This window comes from Lithobates pipiens, unplaced genomic scaffold (genome assembly GCF_037356315.1).
Source record: "Lithobates pipiens isolate NorthernLeopardFrog02 unplaced genomic scaffold, aLitPip1_a1.2 Scaffold_8, whole genome shotgun sequence".
Classification (NCBI taxonomy): domain Eukaryota; kingdom Metazoa; phylum Chordata; class Amphibia; order Anura; family Ranidae; genus Lithobates; species Lithobates pipiens.
Window position 1 is genome coordinate 530,637,497 of NW_027507903.1, and position 15,953 is coordinate 530,653,449.

Sequence of the window (15,953 nt, forward strand, 5' to 3'; positions counted from 1 at the left end):
CCCAACGGTTGACGGCTGGCTTGTCAAAACTCATAGCCCGCCAACTACTGCCATATAAACTGGTGGACTCGGAGGCCTTTCGCAAATTTGTGGCCATTGGAACACCACAATGGAAGGTCCCAGGAAGGAAGTATTTCTCAGAGAAGGGCATCCCAGAGCTATATGGCCATGTTCAGCGGCAAGTGAATGTATCTCTGGCACACAGTGTCGGTGCCAAGATACATCTGACCACAGACACGTGGTCTAGCAAACACGGGCAGGGAAGGTATATCACTTTTACTGCCCACTGGGTGAACCTTCTGACGGCCGTCAAGCATGTAACCCGTGGCACCCGTGTAGATTTGGTTTTACCGCCACGGATTGCATGCAGGGCTGACTCTTCTTCTCCTGCTCCTCCTACTCCATCCTCCTCTCTCTCCTCCTCAGCTGACTCCTCCTTTTCCGCTGCTAGCGTCTCTTCCGCTGCGCCGCCCAAGCTCCCCAGAACCTATTCGACATGCCAAGTGAGACGTTGCCATGCCGTGCTGCGTCTGTTGTGCCTGGAAGCCAAGAGCCACACTGGCTCGGCACTCCTTTCAGCTTTGCGTTCACAGGCAGATCAGTGGCTAACACCGCTCAATTTGACAGTTGGTAAAGTGGTGTGTGACAACGATGCCAATCTGCTTAGCGCATTGAAACAGGGCAAAATCACGCACGTGCCATGCATGGCACACGTCTTAAACTTGGTCGTGCAGCGATTCGTTGTCAAATACCCTGGGGTCCAGGACATCTTGCGGCAGGCAAGGAAAAGCTCGGCCCATTTCAGAAGATCTTACACGGCCATGGCTCGCCTTGCTGCCGGTCAGACGTCTTATTTGCGATTGCCCGACGCGATGGAACTCAACCTTCTATATGCTTGATAGGCTGCTCCAGCAGAAACGTGCAGTTAACGTCTACCTGTATGAACTCTGCGGCAGAACCGGTTCTGGGGAGCTGGGTTTTTTTTCACCACGCCAGTGGCTGCTCATGCGCGACGCATGCAGACTTCTGCGCCCATTTGAGGAGATCACCAAACTGGTCAGTCGCAGCCATGGCGCCATCAGTGACATGGTACCTTATGCCTTCTTTATGGAGCGTGCATTGCGTCGTGTCATTGATCAAGCTGTGGAGGAGCAGGAGCGGGAAGATGAGGAAGTCGCAATGCTGGATGAATTCCCAGGGGGGGCTACTCTATCTGAGACAAGTGAACAACAGGAGTCTGAAGAGGAGTCAGAGGAGGATGGTGCCGGGGCGGATGAGGAGGAGCAAGAAGAGCATGCTTTAAACCTTTCTGGGATCCCTGTTGTGCGTGGATGGGGAGAGGAGAATGAAGAGGACGACATTATCCTGGATGATGAGCAGGAGCCAGGCCACCACACTGCTTCCACTTTAGTGCAAATGGGGGCCTTCATGCTCCAGTGTTTTAATAGGGACCCCCGTATAAAAAGCATAAGGGTCAAGGACCAGTACTGGGTGGCAACGTACTTAGACCCCCGGTACAAACACAAAATGGCGGAAATGTTACCGCCGTCACAGAGGGCTGTCAGAATGCAGCACTTCCAGGCCTTGCTTCGAGAAATGCTGCATTCTGCTTTTGCGTGCGCTGGCACAGGAGCAATTCCCACTCCCAGAGAAGGAGTTGCGGGTACCAATCCAACAGCGCCTGCAAGAAGAGGCCGGTTTGAAGATGTGTTGGTGACTTCGGATATGAGGTCATTCTTTCAGCCGACCCATCGACAGGTGTCATCCGGATCCAGCATCAGGGAACGCCTAGACCGTCAGGTGTCCGACTACATCAGGTTAACGGCCGATGTGCACGCTCTGAGGAGTGATGAACCCCTGGACTACTGGGTGGGCAGGCTTGACCTCTGGCCAGAGCTTGCCCAATTTGCAATCGAACTGTTGGCTTGCCCCTCATCCAGTGTCCTTTTTCGAAAGGACGTTCAGCGCAGCAGGGGGGATTGTGACCGATAAGCGTACTCGCCTAGCTCACGACAGTGTTAACTACCTCACATTTCTAAAAATGAATGAGGCATGGATCTCGGAGGAATTCAACACATGTGACCAGTAGACCATGTATATGTCTATAAACAATTTTTTTAATCGAGCACAGAGACCTTCTTTCTTCATTTGGCTCACTTCCTTGTACAAAAAAAGCACACCGTACTATATGCCTGTACCCTCCTCTTTGAAGAGGTTGAGCGGTGTCATATTTCTACTGGGGCTGCTTATTATGAGGGGCTCCCACCATCCCTGTGCTGTGCTGACATCCTCCTGGGGCTGTACCTCTGCTGTGCATATTATGAGGGGCTCCCGCCATCCCTGTGCTGTGCTGACTTCCTCCTGGGGCTGTACCTCTGCTGTGCATATTATGAGGGGCTCCCACCATCCCTGTGCTATGCTCATTATGAGGGGCTCCCACCATCCCTGTGCTATGCTGACATCCTCCTGGGGCTGCTTATTATGAGGGGCTCCCACCATCCCTGTGCTATGCTGACATCCTCCTGGGGCTGCTTATTATGAGGGGCTCCCACCATCCCTGTGCTATGCTGACATCCTCCTGGGGCTGCTTATTATGAGGGGCTCCCACCATCCCTGTGCTATGCTCATTATAAGGGGCTCCCACCATCCCTGTGCTATGCTGACTTCCTCCTGGGGCGGCTTACGGTGCAGGTGTCAGTGCTGTATATTACGGTGCTGATGTCAATTCTATATATCACGGTGCTGATGTCAGTGCTCTCTGTCACGGTGCTGCTGTCAGTGCTGTATATCACGGTGCTGGTGTGAGTGCTTTATGTCACGCTGCTGATGTCAGTGCTCTCTATCACGGTGCTGCTGTCAGTGCTGTATATCACGGTGCTGGTGTGAGTGCTTTATGTCACGCTGCTGCTGTCAGTGCTGTATATCACGGTGCTGGTGTGAGTGCTTTATGTCACGCTGCTGATGTCAGTGCTCTCTATCACGGTGCTGCTGTCAGTGCTGTATATCACGGTGCTGGTGTTAGTGCTTTATGTCACGCTGCTGATGTCAGTGCTCTCTATCACGGTGCTGCTGTCAGTGCTGTATATCACGGTGCAGGTGTCATTGCTGTATGTCACGCTGCTGATGTCAGTGCTGTATATCACAGTGCTGGTGTCAGTGCTGTATATCACGGTGCAGGTGTCATTGCTGTATGTCACGCTGCTGGTGATCATCTCCTGCACCCTCTTCTTTGCCTACCCTGGTCCCTGACCTTCCCTCTCCTCCATTGCCTTCATGCGCTCCACAGTCCTGAATTGTCACAACAATTTCCCATATAAAAAAAGAATGCTTGTAGTTGTCGATCCCAGATTCACCTCATACATGTGTTATGTCATTGGCCATGTGGTGGGACTATGTTTGCACAGCTATTAATTATTTTGTGGCTGCAAATTTGACCTGTAGGTTTACGAAGTTCGCCTCCCATTGAAGTCAATGGGGCCCGCCGCGAACGTTCCGGTTCGCGAACTATCGGCCGCATTTGCGGTCCGCGTTCGCCATACGTCCCGTCGGAAGTTCGTCTATCACTAATCTTGATTCACATTTTTGGCAGTGCAGTCTATATACAAATTTATAGCTAGTGGAATTGGCTAAAGTTACCACAGATGAAAGGGATGGATAAAAATGAGTAAACACTATGAATGCAGAAGCGGCCATTGTGTTTTTATCAGTATTTCCAGCTGGCAGGAGACAAACCAGTGATGCATAGCCCAAATATGCTACATTAAGCAGCAGGGGTGGGTGGGTCAAATGTTTAGAGTTGGAACTCTGTAGTGATCCTCAACATAATAGCTGCTACATCTGGCACCCCTGTCCTTTTACTTTTGTTAATTTATTTCTAAGCAAAATGAAAAAGTTATTGCATGTACTGCAATTTAGAAATTCTCGGTTCCTTATGTGAACCCCTTAAAATCTTGCAGCATGTCCACTACCATTTATGTTTTGCACATAATAGTACATGGTAATAATAAAAATAATAATACTGTAGAGAGCTCAGGCCAGTCCATGTGACACAATTGTCCTTTGAAGTTCTCTGGCCTTTTGAAGTCATAGAAGAAAGAAGAAAAACACAAAGGTGTTTTCAGATCTCTGCGTGAAAGAGGAAGGTGTTAGCATTTTCAAAGGGGAAGGCCTATAAATGTAAGAGTCTCGCATGTAACAACCTAGAACGTGGCTTCTACCTACAGATCATACTAAGCAGAGTTGCAGGAACTGATGGGGGCAAGCATGAGCCTCATGAAAGTGCACAGAAATCAGAAGAGAAGGATGAGCCTTCTACAGAGGACAACCCAGGAGAGACATCAGGCAGCAGGTGAAAATTCTGTTTTTCTATTACAACTATCTTCTGGAGTATATTTGTGTATATCTGCTGCCATGATATATCAGCACTTACACATACTAAATACTAAAAGGGACCCTTAGACATGAGATGAATTTACTGGTTTAAGGAAACCTGTCCTGACATATAATGGCTGCCATACCTTACCTCCTTCTTAAAATTCTAGTTATTTAATTGTCTCTGGCTTCAATACTTTCTCAGTCACTGTCCTAAAAAAGCATGCAGATCCGCAAAGTCAGAATAAATGTCATGATAAGCCCAAAAGCAAACATTTATTATATTGCAGCTTACCAATTCCTAGATGTGAAGGCTGCATTCATTTTCTCTTTTAGGCTTTCTTACCTTAATTCTCACATGATGTTCCAGCCAGTAAGTCTGTTATTTTTCATCAGAACAAGCTGCCCTGCAGATGTATCAGTTATAGGCCGTACACACTATAGGATCTTCCGACAACAAATGTTCGATGTGAGCTTGTTGTCGGAAATTCCGACCGTGTGTATGCTCCATCGGACATTTGCTGTTGAAATTTCTGAAACAAATGTTTGAGAGCAGGTTCTCAAATTTTCCGACAAGAAGACTTGTTGTCGGACTTTCCAATCATGTGTACAAAATTCCGATGCACAAAAATCACGCATGCTCGGAATCAAGCAGAAGAGCTGCACTGGCTATTGAACTTAATTTTTCTTGGCTCATCGTGTGCGTTGTACGTCACCGTGTTCTTGACGTTTGGAATTTCCAACAACATTTGTGTGACCGTGTGTATGCAAGACAAGTTTGAGCCAACATCCGTCGGAAAAAAATCTACGGTTTTGTTGTCGGAATGTCCGATCGTGTGTACATAGCATAAAGCCCCGTACACACGAGCGGACTTTTCAACATCCAAAGTCCGTCAGACCGAGTCCGTCAGACTATCCGATCGTGTGTGGGCTGCAACGGACTTTAGCTTCGCAAAAGTCTGACGGACTTTAGAAATGAAGCATGCTTCAAATTTTCCCGACGGAACTCCGCCGGACCCGGTCCCCTTCGAAAAATTCGCTCGTGTGTGTGCTACTCCGACGGACTAAAACCGACGCTAGGGCAGCTATTGGCTACTGGCTATGAACTTCCTACGTCAAATCCAGTCGTACGTCATCACGTTCGACTCCGTCGGAGTTTGGTGTGATGGTGTGTGGTCAAGTCCGTTCGGTCGAAAAGTCCGCCAGAACTCCGTCGGAACTCCGGCGGAACTCCTTTGGAGGTCTGTCAGACTTAATCCCTCTCGTGTGTACGGGGCATAAGAGATTTGAGACAAACCATTTACTACTGACACCAGTGATTACAATGATCATCTTGTATTTATTTAAGTAAAACTTTTATCTCAAAAGGAAAAAACTGTTGCTGTAACTGCATAAAGCGGGACTTTCTGCTTTAGGTTTTCCTGCACCCCTCCTCTCCCATATTTGACATGTAATTTTTGGGGGTGGTGAGCTGGTACCTAGTTTTGACAGATACCCACTCCCACTTCCTAGGTGATCTGAGCAGAAGTTCTCCTAACCCTCCTACTCCCACAAAGTCTTCTGAGATACATTCCAGAAGACTGCGGGACCATTCACAAATAGTAGCGTGGCTTGCACATGTACAGTGGGCAGCCAGCTGTGAAGCCGAAAGCAACATAGCCAGCGGCCCACTGTTAGGATATTGTTGCCAAGAAACCTGAAGGCTAGTGAAGAAATAGCCAGGGTGAGGACATCGCTGGATCCCTGAACAGGTAAGTGTCCTTTTATCAAAAGTCAGCAGCTACAGTACTTGCTGACTTTTCAAAAACATTTCTAGAGTGAACAACCGCTTTAAAGAGTGTTATCTGGAGTGTGATTTCAATTTGTAAATCTATAAAAATCTGCTAAACCATCTAATAATCTGCTAATCCATCTAAAGTGCCCTTGTGCTCCTTAATCCAGAGTGGGAGCACAGTAACAGAGAAGATGTGTTACTGGCCAGATTACCAGGTGAAAACAGAAATGGAAAAAAGACAACGAATGCAGTTGTCACTTCTAATGTAAACTGCAATATAATACATTTTTGCTTTTGGGTTGAATACTGCTTGAAGTCAGAACTCATGTTTTGCACACATGTTCTGAGAAGGGACTCTGAATTAATCAATAGGGAGGGTGAGGGGGGCAACTGGTGACCATAACGGTGTCTGCTGCAAACAAGATAGAACCATCAATACACTGCTTTGAATCCTTAGAGGATTGATGTATTTACAAATGGAAATTCCCTAGTGTTTCAGTAGCAGCCAGCTGTACTATTGGGTTTATCGGGCCGGATTAAGAGCATCATCTGCTTGGTGCTGAGGATTTTGATGGGCCTTTTACTGGTCACCCTTCTGCTTTCCAAGAGCCTGTGCTGGCATGCACCCAAACTCAAAAGTAGCGCAACCACACAGGCATAACACTAGGGAAGCCTGGCATTTGATTTGCCAAGTTTCTGTAAGGGCCGTGCATTGGCGTGCACTCTGAGCTGAAAGAGTGCAGCTACGCAGGCCTTAAACTATGGAAGCCCCAGATGTCTGTAAGAGCCCTGCAGTGGCGTGCACTAGGCTTCTGTTAGAACCATTCATGCAGTGCCCATTATCAATCCCACCACCCTGCCCAGGCGGTGCATGTGGAATGCAGGGCCCATCAGGGGAGATCTCTTCCAGTTGACCCATTGCTTTCCATGTCCTTTTTGGGTGGCTGGGCCTATATTAAGGTAGGGGCCTGGAGCTGCAGCTCCAATAGCCCCTACGTTAATCCAGCCCTGTCTACAGGATTTCAATTTCCATTCTTATCATGTATTGTTATTACACAGAGATGCTTGATTTGAAATGAAAATCCACCATCACAATGCCGAGTCCACGAATCGTACACAACATAATGGGGCATTTGTTCCTCTGATCAGTCCTTACATCATTTGTGTATGGACATTAACAACAGAGGGTGGCTGGCCTACAGTATGCAGCAGAGATGACGCATGTTACCTTTATTTTCGGTCATGCATGGCACAAGAGGATGTCAAAATTTCCACACTGACAAGTCGGTGACTGAATAGAACAGGATTTGACAGATTATGTCATAACTGACACAGTTTACACATCTTACATCTTAGGCCTCATGCACACTGGACGTTATAAAAATGCCAGTAGTGTTACGCTATAGAAAGCTGTAGCTTTAAAATTAGTTTTGCAGCATTTTTGCACTAGGGATTTCAGAGGTTTTTTTTAAGCATTTATAGCTGTAGCGTTTTTTAGCTTGTATTAGCAAAACTATACTCGCACAAAAGCTTATGGCTCAAAAACACTGATGGATGCAGAATAGCCATGGTTTTCAGCGTTTTACAAATTTTTCTGCGTTTTTAAGCTTTTATCAGAGTCATGCCTCGTACACGAGCGGAATTTCCGTTGAAAAAAAATCTTGGATGGTTTTTCCGACGGAATTCCACTCAAGCTTGGCTTACATACACACAGTGACGTACAACACTACAATGAGGAGCCGAGAAAATTAAGTTCAATGCTTCTGAGCATGCGTCGAATTGTTTCCGATTATGCGTGTTTTTTATTGCGCGCCGGAATTGCATACAGACAAACTTTTTCCAACGGAAAAATAGAGAACCTGCTCTCAATCTTTTGCTGACAGAAATTCCGCCAGCAAAAGTTTGATGGAGCATACACAAGGTCGGAATTTCGGAAGTGTTTTTACAGCTGAAAAACTCCTCTGAAAACCCACTATTTCTGGGGGGGTTTCAGCCAGAAAACACATTTTCCAAAAAAACACAGATAAAAGCCTATGTGTGCTTGGACACATAGGATAACATGCTGGGGAGTTTACTGACTGTAGAAAAAAATGCCTGAAGCTGACAACAGCAGCTTTGAAAATGTCCAGGGTGCATGAGGCCTTACACATCCTTTTACTGTGACAGTATAGGCAAGCCTAGGGGTAGGAACGAAATCAATTGAGTGCAGGGCAGACATGACAGAGTGGAAGGGGAACCAGGTAGTGTGGGGTTAAGTGTTTAAAAAAAGAGTGAGGAAAGTATAAAGTAGTTACATGATTGGCTTTCAAAAGCATAGTAGCAGAGTAGTATAGGAGGAAGGTTTGCAGGGAGTAGAATTACAGATCTAGTGGGAGAGTAGAAGTCGTTAGATCCCTCCCACCCTGATTGATTTGGCTATGGTTATGGTAGCCGGTGTTCTGGCTTGTGCTGTGCGGCGCAGAAGAAGCTTTGGAAAATCTCCGAAGGTGAATGGCGCCTGCGCCGTGAATCGAGGTGGTAGCCCCACCATCCAAGCAGACATTGGGCTGCCGATATTAGAGGGCCCCTCGCGGGCTCGCTTTGCTCGCCGCGCTTCGCTCGCCGCACTTCAGGCTCAGCCTCGCTGCGCTCGGCTCTTTTTATTCCAACTCTATCTCTACTTGGATGGTGGGGCTAGAACCTGGACTCACGGCGCAGGCGCCGTTCATCTTCGCCTATTTTCGGAATCTGTGTGTGCTGTGTGCTGTGTACTGCGCATGCGCAGTACACAGCAGACACTATCCGATGGGGGACACTATATGATAGGACACCGTGATTAGGATAGTGGGAGAAGTATGGCATTCTTGAAGGTGGTTGAAATCTGGTGTTTTGGGAAAAAAGTGGGAACCCATCTTAGGCATGGTGTCCTCTAGTTAGTCCGGTCAATTAATGGTAGTAGGGTGTCTGAGGTCAGCTGGGATTGCCCTTGCAGCTGTGCTTTTCAGCTAGGGGCATTACTTAGCTAACTGGTGCCACAGATGCCAAAGTTTTTTTTTTACATGGTACCTTCAAGGACCTTATTAAATATATAAAGTTATGGTTGGTTATTTAATTTTATTCTTTTTTGTTTGTTGTTTTATAATAAAAGGCCTTACAGCCATTTAACTTCAATTTTGAGTGAAAAGTTTTCTTTGGGGTTAGAAGGGGTGGCATTAGGGAAGGTAGGACAGAGATCACCTCTGCATCGTATACTAGCACATTATGTGACACTTACCTGCAAATGAAGCCCGCGTCGCCCCCACTACAGGCCACATCCATCTTCGTCTTCCTTCCGGGGTCACGGACTCCGGCTGTGTGACTGGCCAGAGCCATGTGACGTCACTCCCACATATGCGTGTGGGAGCCGGCGGTCACGGTACACGCTCCTGAAGGCACAGGCGGACGTTCCTTCAGAGCGCATGGGCCAATGACATCATCGGTGCAGTATACAGTAAATATCTCCTAAACGGTGCATGTTTAGGAGATACCTTATTCTAGGCTTACATCTAGGTACAAAGTATATAGGAGGGTATACAGCCTCTTTAAGATGTACTGGACATGTGTCACTACTTAAAGCGGATCATCAGTCTTTTTTTCATCTTTCCATCTATTAAATCGTCTGCCCATGTTGTTTTAACTTTGGTTAGTTAAACTTTTTTCTGCTAGTAAATACCTTATACAGCCCACTTCCTGGCTTGTGACATCAGACACAGCTCTCTCTCTCGAGAGAGAGAGAGAGAGAGAGAGAGAGAGAGAGAGAGAGAGAGAGAGAGAGAGAGAGAGAGAGAGAGAGTTTGCCAGGAAGGGAGGGGGGATCAGTCATAAGAGGGCCAATGAGAGCTGCAGAGCTGGCAGTATGCCTCTGTGTGTCTGTGTAAATCCAGGAAGTGAACAGACAGCAGCTTCAGCTGCCCACAGTTAAAATGGTTGCAGCCAGACTCAGTGGATGAAGATTTCTACAGCATATTTGGCAAGTACAGAATCACAGTCCTGTATATATAAAATAATATGCAAAGTGGTTGGAGGGAAGCTTCAGAATGGCAAATATGTTTTTATTACAAATTATATGAGCAGACTGCAGTTCCCCTTTAATAACAGTGCATTAAGTAAATAAATGCTGAGTGTTTAGCATTACTTTAAATACTTCATGGATGTTTCATGAGCAGAAGGTTCACATCTTCATAAGGTCAACCCCTATTTACATAAAGTATGCGTTCTGCCACTAAGATTATTTGCTGTTATATGCATATGACCATGAATGATTCTAATAAACTAGGGGGAGGCAGTTGTAGCATGAACTGAAAACAGCCCAGTCTTGGCAGGAGTGATTTCCCTGTCAGCACTGTCTGTGTTGATGGTGGAATTGTGAAGATCTCTTTCCTGCAACCTCAAATTCCCACCGTGTATGGCCTGCCTTATTTTTGGTTTGGCAGTCTGGTATTTTTGGGGTTTGGGGAATCATTCCTTTATATTTTTGTAAACAATATAGAGATGCTGACAGATATGTTTTGTTTTTTCTCAGAAGAAAAAGTTGTGTGAATTAGGTTCTAATATTGCAAAATAAAAAAGTAATGAGTCTTAATTGTTCCAGCATCAGTAGCACTTAAAGTATATGCATGAACATGCTATTTGTACTGACTTAGATGCAACAACCCTATTCATATATATTTTACTGTAACTACTAGATCTGCCACTAGGTGGTAGTATGTGTTATGTTTAATCCTTGTACAGTGCAATACAATTTGCAGCAGCTTTCCAACAGGTTATGGGCCCAGCTATAGCCAAAGTACAAAATACTGCTACAGATGCAGCTCAGAGTTACAGCAAAACAGTCTCTGAAAAAGAAAAAAGTAAGAAAGCATATATGATAAAACAGTGTTTTATCAACATTTTCAGTCGCAGAAAACTGGAAGCTTAAAATTAATATGCTGCTGATAGGTGAGGATACATGGACATGCATACAAGGGCTGAGACCAAACCCACCTACAGATAAGTGCAGAGAGAAAAATCTAAAATCTCAGAGTACTAGATCTAGAGGTGACTCCAGACAATTTTTGGGGGGGTTCTGTGCTGATCCTGTGCTGGTGCTGACAGCACAAGGGAGTGTAGCCAAAAGTGGGTATGACTAAAGTGGGCTTGTAGTGTGCCAATTTTCCCTCTTTGCATAGACAAAATAGGGCCTGGGGATACACTAAAGAGATTGTGGGAATAAAATAAGCCCTATTGGGGCCAACAATGATAACCCCCAGCAAATGTCTGGGCCAGTAATGACAACCCAGTAAGTGTCAAGGTCAGCAATGATAATCCCTAGCATGTGTCAGGGCCAGCAATAACCCCCACTACCTCCCAGCAAAGCACATTAATTAGCCCCCAGCATTGCACAACAATTAACCCACAACTGCACAATAATTAAACACCAACGCTGCACAATAGTTAAACCTCAGCATAGCACAACAATTAATCCATAGCATTGTGAACAAGGCCATTGCAGCTGAAACGCATCTACCTCTGCTGTACTTTCATCCTTATGGAGATATAATACATTTGGACTGATTTAAAGAGCACGTATGGAGTTGCGGATTGTCCTTTATCTCATTGTATCTCATTGTAAAGGGTAGACTCTTGTCTACCCTTTACAATGGTGATCAGTGCTCAGTGGGTCTTTTTTTAAATGTTGGTTAGCATATGCCCCTAACATTAGTTGTCAGCATGCACCCTTACATTGGAGGTCAGAGCATTCTCCTTACATAAGTAGTCAGTGTGTTCCCCTTACATTGGTGCTTATTGTTATCCCCATACATTGGTACTGGGTGAGTTCCCCTTACAACGGTGGTCAGTATTTTCTCTTTACATTGGTGGTCACTGTGTTCCCCTCACATTGATAATTGTGCTCCCCTAACACTGGTGGTTAGTGTTTTCCCCTTACATTATTTGCCAGTCTGCTCTCCCACATTGGTAAGCAGTATGCCCCTCTTACATTGGTGTGCTCCCCATACATTGTTAGGGAGTTTTCCTTCTATTTGTGGTCAGTGTGTCCCCTTTTATTGGTGGTGAGTGTGCTTCCACATTGGTTGTCAATGTGCCAACCTTACATTGATATCACTGTGCCCCCATATTCCTGGTCAATGCTCTCCCTTACATGGACGAGTGAGCGCCTACCTCCTGAACCATACCAGGCCACATGGCCTCAACATGGGGGGGGGGGTGCTTTGATGTTGATGGGGACAAGGGCCTATTCCCCACAACCCTGAGCTGTGGTTGTGGAGGTCTGCAGGTGGGGACTTATCAGAATCTCCCAGATTCCGCCCCCCACCATGTGAATGACTATGGGCTACATTGTACCCCTACCCATTTGCCAAGAAAGTATAAAAGGGAATAATGACAGTTCAAGAGTTTTTGACAATTCCTTCTGACGGGTGGTTTCGCCCCATAGCTATTTAGGAAATGTCACACAGTGGGGCAGGAAGACCACGGAATCGTTCGTAGCGAGCAGAGCTCTTTTTTCTTTTTTTTTTCGGGGTCCGGCCGTGGCAGCTGCATCATGACACAACATGGCACCTCACGGCAAAGAACTCTCTGAGGATTTGAAAAAAGAAATGTTGCTCTACATAAAGATGGCCTAAGCTGTAAGAAGATTCCCAAGACCCTGAAACTGAGCTGCAGCACGGTGGACAAAGATCATACAGTGGTTTAACAGAACAGGTTCCACTCAGAACAGGCCTCACCATGGTCAACCAAAGAAATTGAATGCACGTGCCCAGCGCATATCCAGAGGTTGTCTTTGGGAAATAGACATATGAGTGTTGCCAGCATTGCTGCAGAGGTTAAAGGGGTGGGGGGGTCATCCTGTCAGTGCTCAGACTATATGCCACACACTCCATAAAATTGGTCTGCATGGCTGTTGTCCCAGAAGGAACCCTCTTCTAAAGATGATGCACAAGAAAGCCCACAAAGAGTTTGCTGAAGACAAGCAGACTAAGGACATGAATTACGGGAACCATGTCCTGTGGTCTGATGAAACCAAGATAAACGTATTTGGTTCAGATGGTGTCAAGCGTGTGTGGGAGCAACCAGGTGAGGAGTACAAAGGCAAGTGTGTCTTGCCTACAGTCAAGGGTGAGAGTGTCATGGTCTGGGGCTACATGAGTGCTGCCAGCACTGGGGAGCTACAGTTCATTGAGGGAACCATGAATGCCAACATGTACTGTGGCATACTGAAGCAGAGCATGATCCCCTCGCTTTGGAGACTGGGCCGCAGGGCAGTATTCCAACATGATAATGACCCCTATTGAGCATCTGTGGGGCATCCTCAAACAGAAGGCGGAGGAGCACAAGGTCTCTAACAATCAAAAGCTCTGCGATGTCATCATGGAGGAGTGGAAGAGGATTCCAGTGGCAACCTGTGAAGCTCTGGAGAATTCCATGCCCAAGAGGATTAAGGAAGTGCTAGAAAATAATGGTGGACACACAATATATTGACACTTTAGGGCCAATTTGGACATTTACACTTAGGGGTGTACTCACTTTTGTTGCCAGCGGTTTAGACATTAATGGCTGTGTGTTGAGTTATTTTGAAGGAACAGCAAATTTACACTGTTATACAAGCTGTACTCTCACTACTTTACATTGTAGCAAAGTGTAATTTCTTCAGTATTGTCACATGAAAATATATAATATAATATTTACAAAAATGTGAGGGGTGTACTCACTTTTGTGAGATACTGTATGCATGGTCTTATTTTTGGAATACCTTCTTATCCGCTTTAATATGTTATATATTTAGACCTATACCAATCAACACCTGTGGAACCAGTTACCCTAAGCACCTTTTGTAGAAGCATCTACCTGGGGTATATAATTTTCAATTATTTTATAGATCCTGGGGTTGGCCCATGCTTTTAATGTGTCCTCATACCTGCCCTGCATGACCTTGTGGTCCTATCGGAGTCCATGTTCATTGGGGTGTTCTGCCTTCTAGAAAGCAAACTTTGTTTCATATATATTGTCTTAGTTCCAGAAGAAGCACGTACTGTATATAGGCGTGAAACTAGTCGAGCATGTCAATTATACTTTGGGAAGCAAAACTGATATTTCCTGAGTTGGCTACTATCTACTACTATAGGATTTGACCTATTCAGGTTGCCTTATATGCTATTGCTTTGGGCTGATTGCCATACTCAGGTTTTTAGGCCAACCAGTTATATCCATTGGGCCCTATTTGGACCCTGGATTAACGGCAGACTTTTAAGAAGTTTTAAACCACTTGTGCACTTATGTATATGTGTTTTATTCATTGTTTGTTTACATATTTGTTATAAATTAAATTACATTTTGTGATATTGCTTTTAAGTATGCCTAAAAATTCCATTCTTTTTTAACCATATACCTTGAACTCATGCAGTCCTAAATTCACCTTTTGGGAAAAAGCAACAAATTCACATATTTTTGCAGTAAGAAAATGTGCATTTATTGATTTCCCTCCTGGAAATCTTGCAAAGTATTGCACCAGTGATTAGTGGATCATGGGTGCAATGTCAGGATCTTGTAGACAAGCCCTACAGCTTTCAGCCCATACTTCTGATACAAGCTTACTCTATACAAGCTTCGGGGTTTGTGAATGAACAATGAGACTGCTCATCAGTGCCCCCACAGTCCATCGAGAAGCACAAGCCATCAGCCGCAATGGATGAGGATACTTCTCTAACTCACAGATCGCTGTAAATGAATGATGTGGCCATGTGGGCAGAGTGCTCCTGTCATAGGTTACCTGGATGACTTGATCTAAGGCAACAGTCTACTCTGCTGCTGCAGTTTAATATGCTTTAACCACTTCAGCCCCGGTAGATTTTCCTGCTTAATGACTGGGCCAAGGACTGGGTCCTTTTTTTCCAACAAATAGAGCTTTCTTTTGGTGGTATTTGATCACCTCTGCAGTTTATATTTTTTGCACTATAAACAAAAAAATAGCGACAATTTTGAAAAAAAAAAATATTTTTTACTTTTGTAAAAATGCACTGATTACTGTATAAATGTCACTGTCAGGAAAGGGGTTAACACTAGGGGATGATCAAGAGGTTAAATGTGTTCCCTCGTGAGTGTTTCTTACTGTGGGGGGATGGGACTGACTGGGGGAGGAGACATATCGCTATTTGTAATTATTACAAACAGCAGATCTGTCTGTTTACATACAAAAATCCCCAGTCTGGCTCTCGCACGTGCCTGCTATGGCTCTTAAAGGAGCCTACATACCCATACAGCGATTTGCGAGAATGTGCCACTTTGCTTGCATATATCGGCGTGTGCCGATCGGCAAGTGGTTAAATGGTGTAGACTCTGTATAGCTATAGTACCAACCCAAAGGTTGGAATATTTAGGCTGAATAGTGCACAAGAGTGCTCCTACCCCAGGAAAAACGCCTTCCTATGAGAACTCAGGTGGAGTTGCTTCAAACTTTGACAAATCCCTTGATTTAGCTTTGCATGAGGGTTGTGGGATAAACTAGACTAGAATACTGCAATCACTGAGTAGCAAATGATATCACTTGTTATGTATTTCAGTTATCTTGCAAACCTGGCCTGTTAGTGGGTCCTGAGGACAGGAGTTGAGAACCACTGCTCTAAGTGTTTAATCAAACACCACAGTGAAGATGTACATAAATCATCAGAGAGGCACCAGATATCTGGCTGCTCAGGAGGGAGAGGATCTCATCCTGTCTTGGGTGGAACGTCATGTCTCCACCCTATCCGCCATCCACATTCCCAACATGAAAAATCGCCAGGTTCTCAGCTGT

The 15,953-nt window shown here is 45.4% G+C and overlaps 1 protein-coding gene across 2 annotated transcripts in view; it reads left to right on the plus strand.

The window, feature by feature from the left end:
- The window catches only part of KCNIP3 (potassium voltage-gated channel interacting protein 3), a 227,157-nt gene that overhangs the window by 87,029 nt on the left and 124,175 nt on the right, over window positions 1–15,953 (plus strand). Inside the window, exon 1 of one of the 2 annotated variants that reach the window (XM_077469521.1) lies at window positions 4,201–4,348. The exons of the other annotated variant lie outside the window; for it this stretch is intronic. Within the exon in view, the coding sequence (XP_077325647.1) occupies window positions 4,252–4,348 (97 nt within the window). The 5' untranslated portion in view covers window positions 4,201–4,251. Of the gene's footprint in view, window positions 1–4,200; window positions 4,349–15,953 lie in introns of those variants that run through there. 2 annotated transcript variants of the gene reach the window in all.